A 24,904-nucleotide genomic window follows, 5' to 3' on the forward strand; every position below is an offset into this window, starting at 1 on the left:
AATGCAGTAACTATCAGGAAGATTACAAATGAGTGAATATGTACTGGACCAACTCACTTGTCATTGATTGCAACCAAGTTTCCACCCAACACGTTACACTGTTGCTCAGCATCGGCCCATTGGATGGGGTCAGATACGAACCTATAGCAGGAATGGGATTGTGTGTACCAGCCCTGAAATCAAACAATAGATCAGGTTTCACGATGACTCTGTGTGTAAATTGCAAAAAGTGCTTCGCTATATAGTCATTAAAGTAATAATGTACCTCCTCCTGGCCTAGAATGGACTCAAGCAAATTTGCAAGACACAAGGTGAAGCCAAGTACATTATTGAGTGCGAAGTTTACTTGAGTCCATTATTGGCTGGTACTGTAAGGGTTATATTATTGTTATTCTTTCATACTTTGGCAATGTCAGTGAATTTGTACAAGTAGAAAACATCTTGGACCACAATTCTGGATAATCGAACACATTATTTGTAACAATCTTTGGAAAGACACGCCACAAAATTCTCTGGTATTGAAAAAGCTTATGACATAATAAGAGATTATCATAATTGCTTTCTTTCATTAACAGTTGGGTATGGGTTTACAGCATTCATGATTACAAACCAGATATTTTCTTGTTCGAATACATAATAGAACATGGCTGGACAGACAATACTAACAGCAGTTATTATTCAGAGTGAATGGACTGGCAAATTTGACAACACAGTGAAATGCAAAGTTCTAACAAACTCACAACTCCACAGTCTCCGCTTGATTGTGTCGACGCCGGCAACACCTCCTTGGCTTTCTTACAGACAGACTTGTGTGAATAGAAGCAGCGTTCGTCATTCCAGTAGCCGGCATTGCTTCCCTGTCAAGAAGAAGAACCACAGGCCTTGATGAAATCAAACATTGGGAATGGTTCGTACAGCAAGTTAAAACAGCGACAATGAAATGAAATTAGCTGTATGTATGAGACGAAGGTCTCAAAGTAATCACAGCATCTTCAAGAAACACGTTATTTACGTTCCAGGTTGAGCACATCTGCCAAGTAAACTGGAATACTTACATCTATGAACATATTCACGCAATCTTCCTCTCTACCTTCATAATTGTTGGGTTCACCATTGTTCCAGTTGGTGAAGGTGACCTCCGTCAGGTCACTCCACTCAAAGGTCATTGGGTTCGGAGGTCATTGAAGCCCGTCCAGATCAGACTGTCATCTGCAAGATTGAATTAATTGGTGCAAGCAGTGAAGTTAGGGGAGTGCTGATTGAATCAGTGTAATTCCTTGACTACCTTGAATGCATGACACTTTTGGTGCCACAATGGATCACTTTGTACACTGAGTGGTAGAAAACTCTACAGAGTTTGCAGTGTGTTTAGCATAGCAATTTTAGTTCATTTTGGTAAACAAGGGGGTTAAAGATAGTATATTTTTACTGAATGCTGACTTGATGAGCTAGCAGGCACTATTGGCAGCTGAAAACTGATTGGATCCCTGAGCTGACAAAATAAAAGTTGAATGCTGATTGGATAATTAGACAGTTGACAAGCTAGAAATCAGAACAAATGTGTGTATGGCTGGAAATTTTTGGATCTGTATCATTACAAAGTCAGCGTGAATAAAACTAACACTGGGAGGAGTATGGACAGAAAAGGTTTATTTGAAACTACACAGGCAAGAAAATATAACTTGAATTGTAGGAGTATGATTTTGAACATCAAAGTGACAATGAACTATTCAGATTTCTTGGGAGTAGATTTTCTCACCTGAATTTGCAGTGCACAGAATGAACTCCCCTGGAAATCCATACCCTGTGCTGTAACCAACGTAGTTGATGGGCAGAGGGTCAGGATCCGTCCACTCCATGAAAGCCACCTCTCCATCCTTTCCGACGGATATTTTCCCATTCCCGAACGTGATCCAGAATGCCCGGTATTCCGAGTCCGACAGGATGTCCACGGTGCTGACGGTGACTTCCTGGCCACATGAAGGGCAGCGACGGATGAGAGATTGAGTGTTGGAATACCCACCAATGACGACTTCGTACATTGGATTTGTTTGATAGTCGAACTCTGAGAGGGCAATGTGGACGTCACTCCCGGCCTTGACTTCAAAATTGACTCTACTAGATGAGACGGGGGAGGTGACAAAGCGGTAGTCAAGCACGTTGCCGGTGGAATCCGAGTGGAAGGAATCACACACTGAGAAAAGAATCGAATGATAAAGTTTTAGAGAAAGCAGCCAATTTTCTCCCAACAAATTGTGCTAAAGTCAAGCGTAGAGAAGTTTGACTCATCAATGTATGACTTATGACCTCTGACATTAGGTCATTCCTATAGAAAGTAATGCAGAAATGAAAACATGATGTCATGCTGCAAGCACTGAACACCATCCCTTGGCATACATATTTCAACTTAAGGTAAAGGGCGACGAATTCGGACGCGCACACGCTTTAGAACATTTCTGCGCAGATTTAACTCCAGCCTGCCGCAAATTGGTTATTTTGTAGCGCATGTATTTAACATCACCTGTCATTGTTGAAACTGCGCTTTTACCTAATTTTTTTGACCCAGTCTCTTAGAAATACATGTGACCTTTAACCTTGTCATATTTTGACCCCTTAGGAAGCTGGTTTTTATTCAATATGAGCGCAAAATTAACATTTCTCTCCCATTTACATGGCGCATATTACCCATTCACCTGGAGATATTGTAAAAAGTAGCGTGGTGACACCCTTTTATTAAAAGTGTAAACTAAATGGTATTATGTCAGGATTTTATTCGCCAAGTTTGGTCAAAATGACACCATTCAAAGCGACAGGAAGAAAGTTCGAAAATTATGTAGTGATATAATTTCGATATCGTCATTTTGTAATCGATACTTATGTTAAAATTTCTTCACAAAGATCATGAAAACTATACATTCGATAGATATGGATCTTAATTTTTGGTATTTATTAAAATTAACTCATTTGCTAAGCGTCTTATAATTGCTTTCTGTAGTTTAAGTGAATTATATCATTTTTATTTATTTCTAACGACGCCATTTTAACATCCGTTTCCATGGAAACGAGCATGGTGACCCCCATTTTTTATTTCATTTTTGCACTTGCACAACTTCCAAGAATATTTGTGCAAAGTTTCAAGAAAATGACACCACAACCTAATTTTGACGTAATTCGTAGTACTTCACCTTAACTGAAGTATTTGTGTGATTTCATAATGAATGCATGCATGCATCTCTGAAACATGGCATCCTATTTATGATATTAAATACGTTTATTTGAAAATATAACTTTTCAATTCATTCTTCATTTCTCTACAATGTGTAATTAAATAATGTTATATAAAGAACATGCAAATTGTTATAACAATGATGGTTGCACATATTTTCATTACGGTATGAAAATACTCAGATAGAGCTGCCCTAATCAATACTTGTCAACCCAATCCCTGCAAGGCTTGTCACTTTCCCTTCTACCAAGTAAACAGAGAGCAGTAATAGGTCAAAGTCTGTGCATATTTCAACCATTTGGCATGTGTATATTCTCACAATTCAAGTTGGTAAAAATTACGGTGGCTGATAATGGTACACTGTCACCTTTCCAATTTTGCCACAGTTACCATGGAAAGAGAAAGTCTAACCAATCACAGATTTTAAGCGGGTGGCCGCTTTTTAAAAACAGTGCCCTCACATGGGCATTTTTAATACCAAGGAATGCCCCTTTGACCATATGTGGGCATATTTAGATTACAGGTGACTGTATACCTTTAAGAGGTCTTGAAATGTTGAAGTCTTTGTTAAAGTTGGCCATACTGTATAGGGCACATTATGTCTCACTGATTATTACCAATTTGACCTGATGGGGTCATGAATCACAAATGAGGGAAAAAAAATAATCAAATTGAGTTAAAATAGTTCAATCATGTGAATGGAAGTACAATTAAATTACAGATACTTACTTTTCTGTACCAAAGAAACAACAAATGCGTTCTCGTTGACGTCTTTGATGGAGACCAAGTCGGCGCCGTCACGTCGGCACACATCTCTGGCATCTGCCCAGGTCATACTGACTGTTTGCAAGAAGTAGCAGTAACTTCCATAGGAGTACCAGCCATATTCACAGCGGGAGTTTGGTGCCAACGTCGTCATCACGTCTGGTTGTTTCATTGTCACTGCCGAAAAAAAAACACAACGATGAATTTAAGTACAAATGATTTAGAATTGTTTCACAGTCCAAAATAAAAATCAGACCATACACATCCAGTCCTTCAGCATATTCACTGGCTACAAGTTCAATACAAGACTTGATTGCAAATTTCTGCCACTGACTTGCAAAACCCTCAATGGCCAAGCTCCAGCCTTCATTCAAGATTTGATTAAGTACTCCAAACTTGGCTGCATATTATGCTTCGAATGGAAAAGTCAGTTGTGCGTACCTCAGTATACTAAAACTTGTGGGGGGGGGGGGGAGAAGAGCTTTCTAATCTGTAGCTCCATGACTCTGACATTCTGTACCATGATAATATGATATTCAACAAGCATCCACTGTGAACAGCTTCAAGCATAAATTAAAGACTCATTTATTTGCTGAGGCATATAATGTACACAGACACCATGGCACCTCTGAGAATAACACTGCTTATTGATTTCTGTGCATTATAACTTTTTTAATTGACTGATTGATTGAATGATCTATTGTCCTCATAAAACATACATGTTTCTATATGAGATTTTGCATTAGAAAGAAACTAAGAAGTGTGCCATCTATGTCTACATAATACAATGCTTTTGTTTTTGTTCCTTACCAAGTTGATAATGGTCGAAGTTTGAGTCCATTTTGAGATTGGTCCCTGCAGTCTCCTTGGTGTAGCTGCTCAACTCGCAGGCCCGGTTGACCCTGTCGAAATCGTACGAGTAACAGAAGAAGGACGTCTCCTCCAGACAACGCTTTGCGCATTCCTCAGGGAAGACATTGTCAATGTGAAGGGTATCAAAGCCATCCAATACGTAGCCACGATAAACGTTGAAGTAGTCTACAATGTCACCTGTATAAAACACAAAGCAGCATGCGGGTTGGAAAAAGGACTAATATCGGCCATTTTGATCTGAAAATGTCCCCCTGAATGACAGACGAAAAAATCTGTACACGGTGTTGAAACATATATGAATTCAATGCTGATAAACCAAATAAATCTTGAATGCATCATACTGCCCCTGTTTTCATGAGGGATGGTAGGCAGGTAAATCTTTCCAGGGTTCCCCGGGGAACATCAATGCAATACTTTTAGGAATCGAATAACTTGCCTTTGTTCTCACAGATGTAGCCAATGGTCTGGTCGCACCTATGGTCATTCCAAAGGCCAGTGCTGACCACCATTTCAACGCAGTCTTCTCCGGACGTCCCATGGTCATAGTCGTTGGGTTCACCTATTTGATGACAAGTGAGAGTACCACTGGGTTATGCCAGGATCAACTAAAGCTACCCTGATCAGTTCAGTAATGCTGGTTTACGCTTGTGATAAAGACGGATCTGTCTGCATGACTGGAACATACTGAGCCCGTGCTAGACTGTGGTATGATTCAACATTAAGTTAGGGGTACCGTATGTTTGTGTATAGTCAACAATAAAGGCATCATCTGATAAGTGTGAATTTCTGCAGTAATGAAAAAGCTCCTCAGCTCTCAGGCGAGCGCATTTTTTTGAACAACAAGGGGTATGCACCACTACCTCTGGAAATTGACATACATCAGGCAATACAGAAACACACACGCAGTCTGGGATATCCACTATTGTTTTAAAATTAATAGTTATTTAATAATAAATTTATAATCATTTCATAATCAATTAAAGATTCAGTAAAATCTATTCCTGCTCTGTGTTTTATTCATAATGTGACAGTTAACCTATTACAAAGTTAAACTGCAATGTTCATTTAAAGTTTGTACCATGGCTTTTGTTATACATGTAGTGAGCTGTATGAAAGTTATTATCAATGATCAAACTTGAATTACAATGTGACACAATGGAGTAGTAAATTCATTTGCACGAAGGACAACCTTTGACCCTTGAAGCTATGATAATACCGAGCATTCTTACCTGGTCCCCAGTTCAAGTATGCAAATGGTGTACCGTCACACCATTTCCATCCACCTTCAACTGTCCTGTCATTAGCACCAGTCCACATCACCGACGCTGTGGATCCGTACAGACGAGCTGGAGTACGCAAGGAAAATAAAAAACTTGTAACTGAGGTTGAGTAACAGTGATACGTAATCTGTTGTTCTTCACTGGTTTCATGCAAAGACCAGTACTGTTTCATGTATGTTGATATTGTACAATTCCAAGATTTGGACAATTTTAAAAAACAATTACATTACTTAGTACGTGAAAACAAATTAAACAGAGGGGGGTTCTCCCATCTGTCGCTGTGCGGCTTTCTTGTTGATATACATTACCCATTCCTAGAAATTGGGGATGAATTGTCGATCAAATGTGAAGCCAATTCAGCATTTAATGCATGTTCATAATTCACCAGTATTCCAATCACTCCAAAATTTTGCCAAACTTTGGTCGCGTCCCTTGGTTTACATGGAGTTGCTTCCGCCGCAGTCGTCATTTGTGGTATAAGGCCGCCATTTTTAAATTTAGGATATGCACAAGGGATGTTGGGATATGTTGTGCAAATATGCCATTGTCTGTGCTATGTGGCCAGTTTGAACGCTCATACTGCCAGGCACTTCCTGTTTCAGTTTTTAACACTATATACAAACACATTGTTTTGCAGTATAATTACAAGGTACATAGATTTATAGAGAACACTGGAAATGTAACTACATCATCATGCAGTGTTGAAAACTGCTAATTTCTGGCTTTTGGCATGAGGAAAAACTTGTGGCATAGTCACACATGTGAAAAATATAGTTTTTGTACCCATTAGATAACTTCCCTTTTTCACACACATATGTAAAATGGGAGCTAAACAAAAAACATACCATTGATAAAGGACTGTTCAGCTATGTCTTTGATACTCAGCATGTGACCGCCATTGAGATGACATGTGTACTCGGCCGTTGGCCAATCAACAGCTTCGTCTGACGCAAACAAGTAACAGGTGTTGGTGGAGGCGTCAATTTCATATCCTGCACCACATCTTGGATCAGCAACGGCTGTAGAAATTGTAGAAGTAAGTAAACATGTTTTTGGATCCGGTACACTCCAATTTATACTAAAACAAATATTCAGTATTCCATGATCATCAAAGCCAGATTTTTATTTCACCAGAGTAAAGCCAGATTTTTATTTCACCAGAGAGCGCTATAAGTTCGCCAAAAAAGAAGCAATGCAAATTTCTTCAAATATCTTGACCAGCAAAACATAGACCTTGATCTCATTTTGTTTCTTGCCTCCTTCATCATTTTAGTTGAACTTTGAACTTTTCAATCCATTTTCCAGGTTCAGATTAATCAATGCCATAGAAAACACACGGATTGGTTCATTCCATGGAAGTGAAAGGGTTAAAGTATTAGCGGGTAATTGATAATAAGTGTAAACACACACCTAAATTAGTACATTCTCACAAACTTAATATTTTACTTTTAATGTACAATAATAAATTTAGTAGTTTGAAAGTAAAATCATAAAAATAAAGCTAAAAGATACAGCAAGTAGGGCTTTAACATTTAATCCATGCTTTCTATACAGATTTACAGTATTGGATGACAAGTACATGCTCAACACTTCCATTACCATTGTAAAGGTTTCTCAATTTGAAATATGCGTTTTAGTATACAATCATGTGTAAAGAAACACTCATGTGAAAATTTAGTGAATAGATAGAAAACACTGAAGAAATTAGACGACAATATGTTTGTTTCAAAACTTCACAATCTTGAATATGAATTTCACATGTTGTGGTTTACTTCCATGTGTATTGGTAATTTGTGATAAACATATGCGTGTACTTGAATGTGTGAAAGTTACTGGTAAGTGAAAATTAAAGTACGCAAGCCTTGAAAACAGCAAGCGGTACTAATTTTTCTTACAACAGTTCTTCTGTCTCAGTCTATAGTTTTGATAAAGCTAGAAGTTCGCAGTTAACTTACGATCGACAATTGGAGCGTCAGTCTGGAATGATCCATCAAATGCTACAATAATGAAAGAAAAAACAAAATGCATTGGAGATTTTTACCAAATATAAAGCACAGGTAGAGTTTAATCAAGGCAAGAATATATGACGCAGAAAACTAAAACCTGTTGTAACCGTCAAATACAGGACTCACTCAAAAGCAACTAAAGCATCAGTGATCAATTGCTGTATTTTGGATGAAAAACTGAATATAACTTTCATAATAGAATGGTTTGATATTTATTGATATAGGTACAGAATATTGAGAAGTGAAGCCTTATCCTTAAATATCACATATTTAACTTTATATTAAAGTTACTGGTATAAATATGGTTACACACACACACACACATATATATATATGTGTGTGTGTGTGTGTGTGTGTGTGTAAGTGTGTGTGTTGTATACCATATATCAATAGCTATTACTGATAACAAGTTATCAGCTTGATTTTTTTTTAATAAACAAATCTGAGGCCAGTGGTAATGACTTACATTTTGGTTTTTTACAGATGAAGCCAAGGCCAGCTGCACAGTCTCTGTCGTTCCATTCTCCAACTCTAGACTGCTCTGTGTCCATGTGTACGCAGTCCTCGCCGCTGCCGTAGTCGTTCGGTTCATTCGGTGCCCAGTTCAAAAATGTACCGTACTGAAAGCACAGTTAAGAATGGAGGGTGTGAGGAAAGAAGATTACTTTGTACGGCCATGAAGGGTCCTGCTAAGTCATGTTAAAGGGCAACTAGCTGTAAACTTTTGACGATTTTCAGCACTTTTTTGTTTTGTACGTCAACTGCAGTTTCTTGTTCTACTCCCCACAGCATTTTGAGATATACAGTATTCAATTTGTCAACTCAGCCTCTACGTTTGTAGAGTGCATTGTCATTTCCAATAGGTGAATTCTCGTCCATACCACAATTCACATATGCAAAATAACAGTGCATGTTACATGTATAGATGCAATATCAATGCTTGGAATTAAAAACATTATTAAACAATTTAAAATTTCAAAAATGAAAGGCATGAGAGAATTTTTTTTTCTGAGAGAATAATATTTTTTGCATATACTACTGTGAGTGCATTGCAATGTGTGCAAGTATTGGAAACTGATAAGTCATTTTTGTGTCAACTTACAGGGGTTTGATCAACCCATTCCCATCCGCTTTCATTTCCCCTGTCATGCAGTCCTATCCATAGCCAGGAGTTGACATATGCAGCCCGACCTGCAACAAAAGATAGATTTGCAAGAAAGAGAAATCTTTTAGCATTTGTGTTTAATCTGAGTCATTAAAGTTAAATTATACAAATATTGATCCCACATTAACTGATCTCAAATTGGAGATTTTCTATCTTTGCAACTTCTTTTCACATACCTAGAAATGTGTCAAGTAAAAATATGTATTTGGTAAATTGCACTGTGCACTGTACTTCCAAAGTTATGCTTGCAATATTTTATTGATATTAATACTGTGCACTTAGTTTCCAGATTTTACGTGTAATCCAGTGCTTTTGCTAAGGTTCAGGAATGTTGGTAAATTATTTGGGAACCCTGGCAACTTTCTGCTGTCCCTAATCTGATTGCATTAATATACCAAAGGGAACCCCGGAAAAATGACTGGGGAACATTTACCGGAATAATCGTCATAACAAAGCTGCGATGGTGAACAAATAAAATTCCTTGTGAAACTAACTGTACCAAAGTTCAGACTTTTATTCTGGCAATTTTGAGCGCAGAAAAAACATTTTGTTTCATTATACTATCATCAGGTACTAGCCCTGCTGGTGGCTTGCATCAGTAATACGGTATGATACTTTACCTGACAGGAAACTCTGCTCATCACTGTTTTCAATGCTGGTCAGTGTGGCACCGTAGCCCTCACAGAAAAGTTCAGCATCTGCGTAGTTCATCTGGTTGGTCACTATGTAGTAACAGGAAGCGTCGTTGAGGATCCAAGCGTCGGGGCAGCTACCAATCACTACATGTACAATAAAACACAGTGCACTTAACAAACTGTCGTCTTGAACCGATTCAAGTATATTTTCACATCACTGACTATTATCTATATAGGCAAACTTGGTTTGCACAATCTCATAACTTGTGTGGACCAATTTTGAAATTCTTGACACCAATAATTTTCCACTATTTGATTGAGGTGAAAGTTGAAAAATTTCATTTATCTTGAATAATTTTGACTCGGAATAAGGGTCAAAATTTTCACACAAATTTTAAATGTAAAGTCATGTTTTTTTATTCTGATTAGGTTGTAGACAAGATGGGCTACCCTCCGACAAAATTTAAGCAAAGATGTGACTAATTTACTGAGGTGTATGTCATCTTCTATTAGTTCATAATTTGATCATGTATACGCACCTTTGCCTGGAGCAATTGGTATTACACTCTGACCTGTAAACATTAAGAATATGGAAGAATTAATACTGTACCCATTATATATCTATATAATAAAACTAGAATGCGCCTCGAGACAGATATTTGGACTCTCAAACTTTCCAATATTCTGATTTTCCATTTGTGGGGGCAAATTTTGAAGCTCTTGTCATCGTACTTCTGTGGAAGTCCAAAATTCAATTTTTCCCCATGGTACAGGTGGATGGCAGCCATTTTGAATTTCCCTTCAGATAATTTGCTTCTCTAATGCCCAAATTTGCAAAGTGACCCAGACGTTTTTCTTGATTTTGAAAGAAAATGCTTCAAAGATTACTTGGAGATAGTTTGAGCGAAAGTTTTAAGCCTTTGTCTTTCGAGGTGCACACTACAAGGGTTGGTCAAAAAGTGTCAGCAAAATGTTTTCGATTATGTCATACATATAAATATGATCCACCTTTTATGGCATGACATACACCTGGAAATATCCTTGGCTTGCACTTAATGTAGAACGAGCCTTGGGGACAGATATTCAGACTCTCAAACTTTTACAATTCGTTTCTGATCTCCCACTTGTGGGGACTCATTTTAAAGCTCTTGAAGAAAGAAAAAGTTTCACCATCTTAGTTTTATGAAAATCCAAAATTTGTTTTTCCCCATACAGTTAATGCAGGAATGGCAGCCATTTTGAATTTCAAATATCGCAAAATGTTTGGTAATTTGTTTTGCCAGTTCCAAACTTTGCATGGTGACCTTGAGCAAATGTTTAAGTCTTTCACTTTCAAGGCGCATACTACCTTAAAAGAGACAGCAGCAATAGCTAGCACAAGAAGAGATGCCAATATACTGGTGAAATGATCAAACTTACCGACTGGAATTTCACATATGTATGCCTGCAGAATATAGCAACCAACAACATCCCAGGCCCCAGTTGGTGATTCTGTTGAAGAAAATATGATGACAATGTCAAAGTGAAAATTCAAGATCAACCATTTAAAAGATCTGAAGAAATTACATCATGAAAACTAAAACAGGGCAAAATGGCTGGTTTATATATGTTCTTATATAGGACATACTGGCATTAGTTTCCAATTTTGTGATCCTGGATGTTGAATTTTATATGCTGATATTTGGCATTGCTTTGTTCATAAGCTGCTTCTATGTGTTTGTTTTGATGTCATATTAACATGGAGTCACTTGATTCTGCAATGCCTCATTGTAGAGCCCTCATTTAAAGTTTGTTTTAAAGATTGATTAAAGATTGTTATACAACCTTATCTGCTCCTAAAATAGTAGTAATTATGAACATACCAGTGGTATGTTCTGGAAAAACTTGCCACAAAAAGTATACTTTGCACTCACTGTTCGTCTGTAATTTTCCAGATGCATGAGTCTGAATCTGAATCTGACCTAGCAACAAAGGCTGTATCTGAGTTGGGTTTACATACCTACATACATTGACACGCAGTCGTCTTGCGAGGGCACACTTCTGGGTTCTCCAGAGTTCCAGTTGGTGTAGACTGGCTGCGAATTGCTTCCATCAGCCCACACAAATGTTCCATCGTTTACTTTATCTGGTACAACAAACAATAAAGGGTTATTAATCTCATCAATTGGAACCTTCTGGTGGTAAACATCTGACTTTTGACTTGGCAAATGTGAGGATAGCCAGCACAGTGTGACCATTCAGTCAGTGCCATACAAAAGCTACTAAAGATAGAAAATATTTCCAAAAATTCAGTTATCAGTCACTCAACACTTGATTGTTGTATATTTAAGCAATCAACAATCAACACAAGTGACAGCTATACCATGATATTTTCACCAGTTCATGACACACATCACGAGCAATGACAAGCGCATACAATGTAGATAACAGAACCACGTGGTATACCCATTGCTTAGGTGGTTTATTGCTAATATATCACAGCAATGCACTGAAATTCTGGTGTAAAACCTTAAAGAAAGGGATTTTTCTCCAACTGAGAGCTTGTTTGCATTCCAATTGAGATATGCCGTCAATATAGCATGTTTTTTTCACTATTTGACCAGTAATTTCAACATCAATATTCCACTGTAATAGAACGTACAACACATTTTTTGTATATGTCTTACTGCCACCTAACTTTTTGTGAAAAAACCTAAACAAAGTAATTTGCTCAAACAAACACACACACTCACATCATATGATCCACAAAAGAAATAAAGATAGCCCCGAAGCAACTTTCAATCCATCTACACAGATTATTAACATACAGGTACAGATGGGTCAAGGGTCAAAACTGACAAATCAGTACGTAGGTTTCAGAGAAAGCAGTTCAAACTTAGGCATGCACGGCAGAATTAAGGGTAAAAGATCCACAAACCTGAAAGTCCAATCCAGATATCGGAAACTCCAGCACTTCTTAGGTATTCAAACTGGCTCATTAAAAAGGTATTCTCCGCATCACTGTTACAGAAAAAAAAATACAATGTATCATTTTCTAAAAGATTTCTTGCTGGTTTATAACTTTCACAAATACATGGCAATCTATGGTGGATAGGCAGCCATATTCAAGACATACAGAATATTTTTTCTGATTTTTACTTCTTCATGCAATGACAAATTGTCAAGGCATGGATTAAGAATAAGAAATTTCAAAATCAGGCTTCCTTTGACTGAAATGGTAGAATGTTATTACAATGAACCATCATGGGGGAGGGGTGGAGGGGAAGCACGGTGATTTTATTTGACAAGTTTTATCAAATGCAAACTTTTATGGGCTCTCTATGATGGCAGTATGGGGAAGACAGGGTGGTCCTTAATGCAAACATCTCTCCATATTCAGGTAACTGATGGGTATTGAATGGATGACGGAGTGAGCTTGAGGAACGAAAGTTGGATTTGCCAATTTCATCAAAACATGAGAATATTTTCAACTACATATGGATGACAAGTGACCTAACAACGAACACAGCTCTGTTGTGTTATGTACAGAATAACTATTTGTGACACATGGTGATGAAGAAGACAGAAATGTTTGATAGCTCATTTCATGATGGCCTGACCAAAGACGGTAAAAATACACGTAGCTGCAAAAATACACAATGGAAGAGCTCACATGTCTACCAAATATCAAAGCTATCAGATGAGTAGTCTTTGAGAGAGAGATTTTTGACCAAAAATGGCAAAAATTGCACCAAAAGTGCAAAATGGCAGATAAACCCTAGGAAAATGTAATACCAAATATCAAAGCTATCAGATGAGCAGTTTGTGAGAAACAAATTTCTTGACCAAAAATGGCATAAATTACCAAAAAAATACAAAATTGTAGATTTCATCATAATTCGAATGATCATTCCTATGAACCTGTATACAAAATATGAAAGTTATCAGGCAAGGTTTTGGTAAAATAAAGTAAGACCAAAAATGATCAAAATAGCCCTAAAATACAAATTTGCATTATTTCTGCATAATTTGAAGTAATCTGAAATAGGTCAACCTTAGGGTCCTATATCCCAAATATCAAAGCTTTCTGACCAGCAGTTTTGAAGAAAAATGACAAAAATTGCCTTAAAAATACAAATTTGCATATTTCATCACATTTTGAATAAATCCATATAAGGTCATCCCTAGGGACCTGTACATCTAATATTAACAGTGGTCGGCCAGCTGTTAACGAGACGGAGATTTTCGATTTGGAGGGGGGGGGGACCCTGCACTCCAAATAATAAAAGGAATCAGAAAGGCTGTTTAGAAGAAGAAGAAGCATGGAATGCAAAGTTGATGGATGCCGGATAACACCACACTATTACATAAACTCTCGAAACTCTCTGGAGCTAAAAAGCAGTAATCGTGAGCTCTAAGCCAAAGGGAGAACAAGGCTTTACCGGTGTACTTGTTGTGGTGTATGCTGTAAGAAGTCACAGAATGTTTGTCACACTCTGTGATATTGCAATGCATGGACTATACTTACCTTCCAACACTGACAAGATGGCCGCCTTGGATCTCACAGGTGTGTTTGGCGTCCGTCCAGGTTGCTGGCGTGAAGGTGTTGAATTGGTAACATGAACCACTGTTAATAAGCCAACCTGAGTCACATGTACCTGAAAGAAAGCAGACGCAAATCATTTCAATAAATATATGAACCATCTACATGCATTTTATGCACCAAAATTTTACAATAATTCTACATCTGACAATTTCAAAATTTTTTATAGCTACCACTGGTTTATTACATCAATTTTTTGAAGGATCTTGATAGTTTATTCACCCCCTTGTGTTGTCAAAACATTAGGAGCAACGCCATTATCTTGATAAGAATTATTTCTTAAATGTATCCTATCATTTCTCACTTTGGGGTGTCAAAATTTAAGTGTCCTGAAAGTTTGTTTCTCCCTTTGTGGTTTCAAAAACTTAAAAGTAACACCATTGATTACTCAAAAACCCTTTTCAATTATTAATCAAACAATATACATCAAGAGATATCACATTTTCATATTAAAATGTGGGTAACATCCTCATGCACACAAGTTTGCAAGTACAACAGTGTGGAAATAGGTAATAAAGTACCATAGAAGGCATTTTGGAAACTAACCTTCTGGTTTTCCGCATATAAAATGTCTAGACCTCGCTTCACAATCCTGTGTTGACCACTGACCGTTGTCACCATAGACAATCTGTCCACAGTTGCTGGCGTAGCTGTTGACAGATCACATTTGATTTCAGTTTAGTTTTATCAGATACGGTGTGTACCTATTGCTGTTCTTATAGCCAGTTCTGTTAGCTGCAAGTTTGGATGAATTTACTGGTACTGTTGTTCTAGATCTGAATTAGTGTTTTTTGTCCTACTTCAAAAAGCATGGTGATATGCCTAGTGTTCAAAAGAGAGTGTATGTGACCGTGTGATGTACAATTTTATCATTGACAACTGAGAACTAGTCTGAATTAGAATTCATTTGTCAACAAAAAACTCTTATTTTCACAAAAACAAAACAATGAACACTTTGCTTACTTCATAGGCTTCAAAATGAATTACGACAAGCACCAGGCCAATAACGCATTGTAAAACTTTGAGTGTCCCCAAAAACTGAGGGCTGTAAGAGATCATTTTTATTGGTTGGAGATAAAAAAAACTCACCTTGTTTTTGGTTCTCCTGCTTCCCAATTTGAATATGTTATAACTGAGCCATCTATCCACATGAACGAGCCTTGCGTCCCCGACACCTGCAGATATGGATTCACAAAAAAAGTAAGTATATAGCGTGGCTCTGTGTAGACTGTGTAGACTAAAAGATCCATCACTTGAGGGCGCTCTGTACGCTGTCCCCTCTTACAGGAGAGTGAGAGAGCGCCCTTGAGTGACAGATCTTTCAGTCTAGGCTCTGTAGGTCTAATAGGCAACACTTTTTGGTAATGTTGGATGCACATGGACTTACCGAGTGGGTCAGTAATCACCTTACACAGTTTGACACATTGAAGTACACATAAATGCTTACTTTGTTACATGTAGCTTGGAAATGAGTACAGAAAAGTGGCAGACTAGAAACCAATTGTGAAAATTTGAGTGTCCTAAAAACTCTCCCTTGGTGCCCACTATTTACCACTTGCTGGCCCCTACTCCAAAGCCAGGCCAGCAATGGTTCCTTGATATAGGGAGTGAGGGCGGGGGATTGGTTGGTTTAAAAACACTCGCTGGGTTTGATATAATAAATTGATTAAGTGGAAATGCTTAAACTGAGTGACAAATACTTTAATAAGTGGGCAATAACCTCACTGGATTTGGTAAGCAAAAGTAGGTGGAGATTGAAATTACATGCAAGAGCACTCCTTGGGTCTTACAGGCATAAAGTGCTTATGTAGAGTGATATATTTCAATAACAAGTGGGCAATGACCTTACACGGTTTGACACACAGAAGTGAGTGGAAAATGACAGTACATTTAGGTTTGATACACCTACATGTAAATGGGCTTGCTCACTGTGTCTGATCTGACAATCTGACACGAATCAATGAAAGTGCTCTGACAGTCCTCACGACTAATCCAGCTCACTGGTTGGGCAGTGCTAACGTGACACTTACTGTGTCTGAAACACCGATCCACATTTCCGTCTGGTACATTTCGATCACTCCCTCCACAAAGTTCTGTACATACTCATTCTCGATGATCACCAAGTCCGCATCGAGTTTCTGACAGTACGCCCGCGCTTCCTTGTACGGCTGCCATGCATCCATGTACTTGTAACACATGTCGTTGATGGAAGACCAGCCGTTGTCTTCATCACACTTGATAGGAACATCTGCAAATAAGACAAAAAAACTCAAAATAATGGCTACATAGAAGACCACGATATTTGCAGACATAGCATACTGCAGCATGGGCAAAACCTAAAGTGTAGGTCATTCAAAAGGCCCAGTAGTTGTAACTTTTGACAATTTTTCTTACTATTTTCATTTTGCATGCCCATTGCGAGCTCATCTTCTCAACACAGCATCTGTATATGCAAAATGTACTGCTACTGTAAACAAGATTTAATTTGTCAACAATAACAATGCAGTCTACACATGAACTGGCAGAGTTGACGAGCTGAATGCCGTGTTTTTCAACATGCTTTGGGAAAAAGTCACAAGAGTTAACAGTGACTGTCCCTTTTGCGACATGTTCTGAAAATCCAAGTGACATGATAAGTAACCTCCCGATACCTTCCCTGATATGAGAGCTGTTTACATTTGCGTGTTGCAATACTAAGGCCCCTGAAAGAAACGGATAATATACTTCTACATCTTACATCATAAAAATACTAACGCCCGGAATCATAATTTACGTGAAATACAAATCCATTTACAAACCTGGTGCATGTTGACAAAAATATCCCTCCACTTTGCCGTTACAATTTAGATCATTCCACATTTGATTGGTCCTCATGTGGGTACAGTCCTGAATATCATTGTAATTATCAGGTTGGCCTTTGTCCCAATTGCTACAAATAAAGGAGATATCAGACATGTATGAATAATCACATTAAATTATATTTGAGTGTATACTGAGATTAACTCTCGATAACGTGACTTGTTTTCATGTCAAATCATACAGGTGTTGCGATAAATCCATGGTCAAAATAGAGCACATCTACAACTACCTATAACATGATCCTTATCTTTTGATTTGCAAGAGACAATATTGAATAATATTGTTTAAAACAATCTATTACCATTGATTTACTAGTGCTGAAGGTCACGTTTGAAATCAACTATTTAACGACTTGAAAGCACATGTGACAAAGCCTGTGTAGCTAAAAATAAAATTGACCACTTTTATAATGTTCTTTCATAGATCAAAATGAAATTTCCTTCTCTCTAACACTTTCAAATGTCAATTTTTCCTATCAACAAACATACAACTTTGAGATAAAAACCTCTGTCAAGAATGCACAATCTGGCTCTTCCCATGAGAAACTAGCAGCCCCAATGGCATGGTACTACATGTATGTTGATCCACCATCCACCGTGCACATGTATAAATTCACATGGACTTATCGGTAACAGTAACTGTGACTTTTGATGGGTTTTTTTTCGGAATTTTATATTCTCAATGCCAATTGCAACTTCTTGCTCAACATTACTGCCATGTTGAAACACCAGCTTCTTATCTTGGCAGTACAGCATCATGCACAATGCACATTTATCATTGACGTTTGAATTTTCATACTAAAAGTCACTTATTACTATAACAAAACAGCCTAAACATGTACAAGTACTACAAGCTGAGCTGACTAGCTGAGTACCGTGTATTTTAACATTCTAGGGAGTATAATAAAGCAAGAAACTTTAGTTGATGTGAAAAGCAAAATTGAAAAGCTCATCAAACTTAAATTTACAGCTCGTGGCCCTTTAAAATGTGACAGACTTTGTGTTTATGGCAATGGCAGGTAGAACTATAGACCCCACGATAGTTTTTTCTCCTTTGGTAGAACAAGGCTTTCCATACTTACGCTTGACTTGCATCGTAAGGTGTTCCATCCACCCACACAAATGTGCCTTCAGTACCAATATCATGCAGACCAAACCAATATTGATTCGTAAGGTTAGCTATTGATGCCAGAAAATTCTGCCAAAAAGAGATATTACATTAAGGTAATATGCACCTCGAAAGTGAAAGACTTAAACTTTTGCTCTAACTTTCCTCAAGGAATCTTTCAATCATTCTCTTTCAAAATCAAGAATAAAAATAGGGGGTCACCGTGCAAATTTTGGTACTAGAGAAACAAATAACCCAAGATTTACCGATATTAGAAATTCAAAATGGCCGCCATCCCTGTGTTAACTCTATGGCGAAAAATAAAAATTTTCGAATTTCAAAAAATTCAGCCGGTAAAAAGTTTTGTTTCACCAAGAGCTTTAAAATGAACCCCCATATGTGGTATATCAGAAGAGAATTGTAAAAGTTTGAGAGTCCAAATGTCTGTCCCCGAGGTGCGTTCTACATTAACACATTTTTGAGAACTTAGAGAAGTCTCCAGAATTTGAACAACAATCATGGATGGTAAAGAAACTGAATGTACATGTGAATTTTACTGTTTTCAAGAGTGATATTGTGTGTGTAGTTTGTCAGTAGTTCGACTGGTCCATGAGGTTTTGCTTATAAACTTGTACCATTCTCTCTCGGGTGCCTCAATGCTGTTGTTCTGACCATGGATGTCTCCTTTTGAACTTCTAATGAATGTACTACACGGCATCTTCAATGTTCTAGACAGCGTTTGATTCAGTGATTGATTGTAAACGAACAGCGTCCTATTATCTCAGACGTTAATCAGCTGAAATGTGTTCGAAATGAATGCATACTCACATTTACGTCCATAGATTCTATAACTGCCAGCATGCCGCCCGTTTCTTCACATTTGTCACTGGCGTCGTACCATGTTATCGAGCTGTCCGCGATCACCGCTTTGTAACATTTTCCATTGTACAGCTGCCAGCCTCCGGACGGACATCGAAATTGTGCGAAAGCTGGAGGTGGAAGAGAGAGACCAAAAGCTGATCATTTTGGTTCATTTGAGAGTTCTATAATTCCTCTGTGCTGAAAATCACTATTAGCACCTTGGTTCAAGCTAAGCACCGGGTTTGTTGAGTTACTTGTTGTGCTGTTGAGGCACCCAACTTGGTGTTTTGCAGAACCGTGGCAGCGTATAAAACCTCAGGTAAGTCAAAGGTCACATTCTGGGTCAAATTGATGACCAAGACTGTGGCGGCGCTTGACGGGTCGCTTCTTCGATATGATGATGCCACTGCATGGCGACCCCAATGGCGACACAGCTGAAACTTTGTACAGCAAATACAGTTTTATGTTTTTTATGTAAACGCTATGAAAAAGAGTAACTTGAAAACGTCTCGAACAACCACAGACCCTACTACTAGCGCCAAATCGGAGCAAACTAAGCTTACCCCGGTGAGTTACATATGGGGTTCCTGCTTGCTCATGCTCTTTACGGGCTGATTTTGACCCCTCCACCACAGTGGCGAGGTTAAAAGTCGTAAAAGTCAAAACCAGCCCGTAAGGGACTGGTCAGTTTCTTCAGCCTGGGGGCGGGCGGTGGATTCATGGGGGGTCACCCTGTTTTTGACTTTGGTGATAGGGGGGGTCACCATGTTTTTGAAATGCCCAATAGGGGGGGGGGGGGTCAGTGTGTTTTTGAATTTTGACACAGGTCATCATTGCCTAAATGCTAGTGTCAGCCACAAAATTCATCATTCAGTTGTATTTTTCGGCGCGCCCTTCGGGCGCGTAACTTTAATAATCAGTCATATTTTTCAGCACGCCCAACTTTAACATATCAAGCATACATACATCAGAGATATCTGTATGTTCAATATTTTTCAGCGTGCTCTTCAAGCTCATTACTTTAATATATCATACATCTTTCAGCATGCCCTTCAGGTGCATGACTTTAATATACAAGGCATATACATCAGAGATATGAGGATGTTTCATATTTTTGACGCGCCCTTCGGGCGCCATACTTTCAGAGATATCTTGATGTTTGCTAAGTGAAAGTGTACCATTATGAAATCTGCATTTCATACGAAAAGGATGACAAATTCCTGATTCTTATCTGTTCTCTCTGTGAGAATTCAGTATGAGAAAGCAACATGCACAAATATTTCACAATATATATTTGATACAGTGACTTATTTTAGAGATAGAAAAATGACAAGATATCTTTCCTTCTCATTGATGCAATTATTTTCCTTTGTTTCATAGGTTTTCTGTAGAAAGATGCTTTTTTATGAACAAAATAACAGTTAAAAAAGACAGTTTTTGTCATTATTAGGTGTGCTTTTATGGTTTCAATGTTACACAGAAAAGGTCCTCTCAGACACTGTACACATCAGATTTGGCTAAAAAAGCTCTCTATGGCTCCTCAGTAGATTTAATTGGATGGTTGGCAAGTCTTAACACCCATCAAAGTTTTTGATTCACTGCTTTTTCCTCTTTGATATTAATGATTGACATCCATTTCTGTACAACAGTTCAGGACATCTGGTTAAGCAGAGAAAGTGTGAAATATATTCACAGCTCATTCAAATACAGCTCATTCAAATGTACTGTATTTAAACTTTAAGATTGACACTTTGAAATTCCTATCTTACAACTGACATGTCAACAATTTCACTAAAACATAGAATGACTATTTAAAATATAAATATATGTAAAATGTAAAATATAATATATATATATATATATATATATATATATATATATATATATATATATATATATATATATATAATTTATGTCCATCTTTTGTTTTACCTTTGTCGCGCCCGGGGGGGGGTCACCCTGTTTTAGAAATTTGGAATAGGGGGGGTCACCCTGTTTTCAAAATTTGGAATAGGGGGGGTCAGCCACTTTTTGACGTCGGCAAAAAATAATCCACCGCCCTCCCCCCAGGCCGAAGAAACTGACCAGTCCCTAAAAGCAGTTCCAGTCCCCCCCCCCCTCCCCAGCAGTAGCACTTAGGTACTACTTGTGAAATACATACATTTACCCTCCTAATGATTGACGGTCGACAACTCACCGAACACCTTCCACAATTTTCAACGATCTTTTTGTCATCAAAAGAACACTTCTTTTACTTTAACATTCTCTTTGTTCTTTGTCATTCTTGTCGATTCCCTTAAATCACATGTCGCTTTGACTTCCCATAATAAAGGGACGCGGCTAATACTCTAATAATTCAGATGGTGTAAATAGTTCCCTTGGTAAAACATCATCCATTTGAACGTACACACGCGGTTGTGCCGCTCGTTTGTGTGGATCACCGCACGCTTCATTTCTTTCCCTTGAATGCTGAGGCAAAGAATAAAGGAGAGTGGCATACTAGGTCATGAGTTGACTCACATTCTTGGTTAGGAGGACCAATCACTGATATTCTAGGCAAACACATACTGCAAGAGCATGAAAATCCAACAGTAAAGTCAGCTATAACTTACTTTTAGACGGGGCCAAGAGAACCGATTTAAAATTCCTCGGCCTCCCGCTCAGTATTAAAACCCAGCTGCAGTACAGTAGCTCGAGGTTTTGCCTGGGTATTTGGGTCGGACGGTTTGCCGTCCGACCCAATTACCCAGGCCCAAATACCCAGGCAAAACATTGAGCTACTGTACTGCAGCTAAGTAAACCAGGCTTATTTAGTGTTGTCCGGGCGGGCGGTGGGGTTTTGGATTATCTATAGTATACGCCGTGGACATGTTTCGCCGTATCTTGAAATTTCTACAAGCGCACACATTGTGTGTACATGGGAAAACTAATTTGTAGTGTCGAATTGGAAATTTATATGATACATTCTGAATGAATTAGGAAAATTTGAAAAGTTTCCGAGTGTTTCTAGTAGAGTAAGCCCCTCTATAGATGATCGCTAGCTCTCATATTAGTTTTCATATTTTCACCTCAGAATCCTTCGTTTTCTGAAACACGCATGAGTGATCGTCATGACTTAAAAGTTGGCAAAAATGCATTTCTCAGTATGATTAGAAATAAAAGTTGTGCAAAAGTTGGGATTTCGACCGAATCACTTGACCAGCAGACGATATTTTCCCGTCAAAATGGAATATAGAAAATAATTAGATATTTCAACCACTGGACGGAAATTTATTCAAATCAAATATCAGCAAAGCTCATCTAACAACTTGATCACTATCTCAAAATTATAAAATTTTCTCAATATTTGTCTTCAAAAAAAATTGAGCAATTATTTACATTTCACAGACATTTTTATTTAGTAAATATTAATTAGATATGTCAAATTATTTCATTTTGGCTGTGGTGTCTCTTATGTTGAGTGATAGTTACTCTTTCTGAATATGCAGAAAAACGCACAAACTAATTTGAGTTTAGAAGTTGAAATTTTACCTTTTTTAAAACTATGAATTTTGGCGTTACAATGACAGATTCACTCACGTGACTACGTCTGTCACTATTTCTCAGGCTGTTATGGTGTAACAAAACGAACAAGTCGATCAGATTTCAGTCAATTCTAACCATGTGATACAATTTTGTTCAATTCAGGTATGTTTTCTACAGTGGCCTACGCCTTTAACAGGCTTTGCCTGACGTGGAGTAGGAGAGAACACCTCCTTTTAATCTAGGTGTTACTTTATGTAAGATCGGTGAATACAGTGATTTCATGTGTTCTGCATTATCCTGTACTTGCAAAGACTTGAAAAGCAGTCATTACGAAAGAGTGTCATCTTTCTGATTAAATCTGCAACATTCTTTAGATAGAGCCGACCGTCCGATTAACAGTGTCGTAATTTTTTTCCAGATAATTAAGCGGGTTGCCTTTTTCAAGGTCATCATGAGATACCATCACGTGTCGAACAACGCGGTTTATGCAACCGGTGAGTAAGATGTTGGCCTGATGTTGAACGTTAATCAACTGATCATGGTCTGATCAAAGTACATGTAGTGATATTGCAAATATAACGCAACCAGAATTGCTGAAAATTGGCGTAATTTTGGCAATTTTAGCGGCAAATTTTCAATGTTGATAGACAATTTCTGTGTACATGGATTAGTTAGCATACAGCTAATATTCCAACTTAAGGTAGAATGCGCCGCGAAATTGAAAGATTTAAACTTTTGCTAAAACTTTCCCCCAACGAATCTTTCAACCATTTTCTTTCAAAATCAAGAATAAAAATCTGGGTCACCGTGCAAATTTGGCACTGGAGAAAAAATTACCCAAGATTTACCGATATTTGAAATTCTAAATAGCCGCCTTCCCTGTGTTAACTCTATGGCGAAAAATAAAAGTTTCGATTTTCGAAAAACTAAAACGGTTAAAAGTTTTCTAGCATAGGCCTTCGTTCGAACTAATCGATGTATAAAAAAACAGTTTCTCTATAACCAAAAGAAATAAACTGTTGTGATGATTCTGATTTTGTACATTTTTTAGAAACTAGCTTCTCTCTCCACACCATTCAGGAGCTGATGACAGGACAATTTTTCCTTCTTTTTTACTTCTCGTGGGTTAGACAAGATTCCAACCTTTTCAACCAGAACTGACCGTCAAATTTCGCTACCACTTTAACCAAATGTATACAGCACCCTCTTCGCCATCCCTTAGAATATTCTATTCCTAGACTTGAAGTTTACGCTTCTAAATTTCATATTCATTACTTATTACAACTTGAATAAATTCGAGCCTTCTGAAGAAGTTAGTCTAGCATTAGAGCTTCGGAGATTTATACTCACATTCCATCGAAAAAACGTTCACAGATGTTGCGCTTGCTATCCTATTTTATACGTAAAATGGGAATTGTCGGCGAAAACTGGATTATAATCATGCAAAATTAACGCGAAGATGATGAATGCTTTTTGGACAACATAGCTTGGAAATAAAATCTTAGGTTACAGGTTAAGTGGAAGTGAAAGCGAAAAACAGGTTAAACGAGAGCGCAATTGCCCATACGGGTTTATTTGAATGTGATGTACGTTTTGGGTGTTGTGTCACTAACATTTAACCGCGCGAAAAAGTTTGCCTGAAAACGGCGGTTGCAGAATGATTCAAGCCGACGCTCGTCCTGTTATATGCAAATACGGATACGCCCATTTAAAAACATCCCCACACACTTAACTTCGTTTGTGCAGTGAAGAAAATAACGGACAAAAATCTCACCTGATGAAAAAAGAAAAAGGAAAACGACACTTCTGAGGGTATACTTCATGGTGAAACTTGTTCCTACAAACACTATCACCACTTGTTGGATTCCGATGCTAGCTTGACGAGAATGTGCTTGTGACCATCCGCACTCGTGGGACACCGCCTGCTACTGGGATTAAAACTGACTATTGTCTCCTCGATTATCTCTGCTGTTCTGAATCAGGATTACCTTGGACAGGTCCACTCTGGTCTAGCAATATA

General features: G+C 37.9%; 2 protein-coding genes across 2 annotated transcripts in view; both read right to left on the bottom strand.

The window, feature by feature from the left end:
• The window catches only part of LOC139117597 (perlucin-like protein), a 3,988-nt gene extending 2,874 nt beyond the window's left edge, over positions 1-1,114 (bottom strand). The window contains exons 1-3 of the mRNA XM_070680839.1: positions 1,091-1,114; positions 741-857; positions 58-173 (exon numbers count right to left, since the gene is read on the bottom strand). Of these exons, the coding sequence (XP_070536940.1) occupies positions 58-173; positions 741-857; positions 1,091-1,114 (257 nt within the window). The remainder of the gene's footprint in view (positions 1-57; positions 174-740; positions 858-1,090) is intronic.
• Positions 741-24,904, bottom strand: LOC139116899 (macrophage mannose receptor 1-like). Its single transcript, XM_070679629.1, has 24 exons — positions 24,659-24,904; positions 19,327-19,487; positions 18,473-18,588; positions 17,331-17,461; positions 16,563-16,780; positions 15,622-15,707; positions 15,079-15,182; positions 14,458-14,587; positions 12,868-12,950; positions 11,950-12,075; positions 11,370-11,441; positions 10,490-10,522; positions 9,936-10,094; positions 9,253-9,341; positions 8,617-8,770; positions 8,100-8,141; positions 6,990-7,163; positions 6,094-6,210; positions 5,301-5,423; positions 4,802-5,041; positions 3,956-4,168; positions 1,760-2,194; positions 1,056-1,209; positions 741-857 (listed from the first exon to the last, which is right to left on the bottom strand). The coding sequence occupies exons 1-23, from the start codon at positions 24,705-24,707 to the stop codon at positions 1,163-1,165; spliced, it is 3,102 nt and encodes a 1,033-aa protein (XP_070535730.1). The 5' UTR covers positions 24,708-24,904; the 3' UTR covers positions 741-857; positions 1,056-1,162.

The sequence above is a fragment of the Ptychodera flava genome, chromosome 18, assembly GCF_041260155.1.
Source record: "Ptychodera flava strain L36383 chromosome 18, AS_Pfla_20210202, whole genome shotgun sequence".
Taxonomy (NCBI): Eukaryota; Metazoa; Hemichordata; class Enteropneusta; family Ptychoderidae; genus Ptychodera; species Ptychodera flava.

What these genes read in the sequence shown, in the direction of transcription:
- LOC139116899 (XM_070679629.1), bottom strand. Translation starts at nt 24,707, where the DNA reads ATGAAGTATACCCTCAGAAGTGTCGTTTTCCTTTTTCTTTTTTCATCA. An exon ending in CATCTTGTCAGTGTTGGAAG is followed by an intron (nt 12,951 to 14,457) that starts GTAAGTATAGTC and finishes TTTCTGTAACAG; the next exon opens with TGATGCGGAGAATACCTTTT. An exon ending in AATGGGTTGATCAAACCCCT is followed by an intron (nt 8,771 to 9,252) that starts GTAAGTTGACAC and finishes CTGTGCTTTCAG; the next exon opens with TACGGTACATTTTTGAACTG.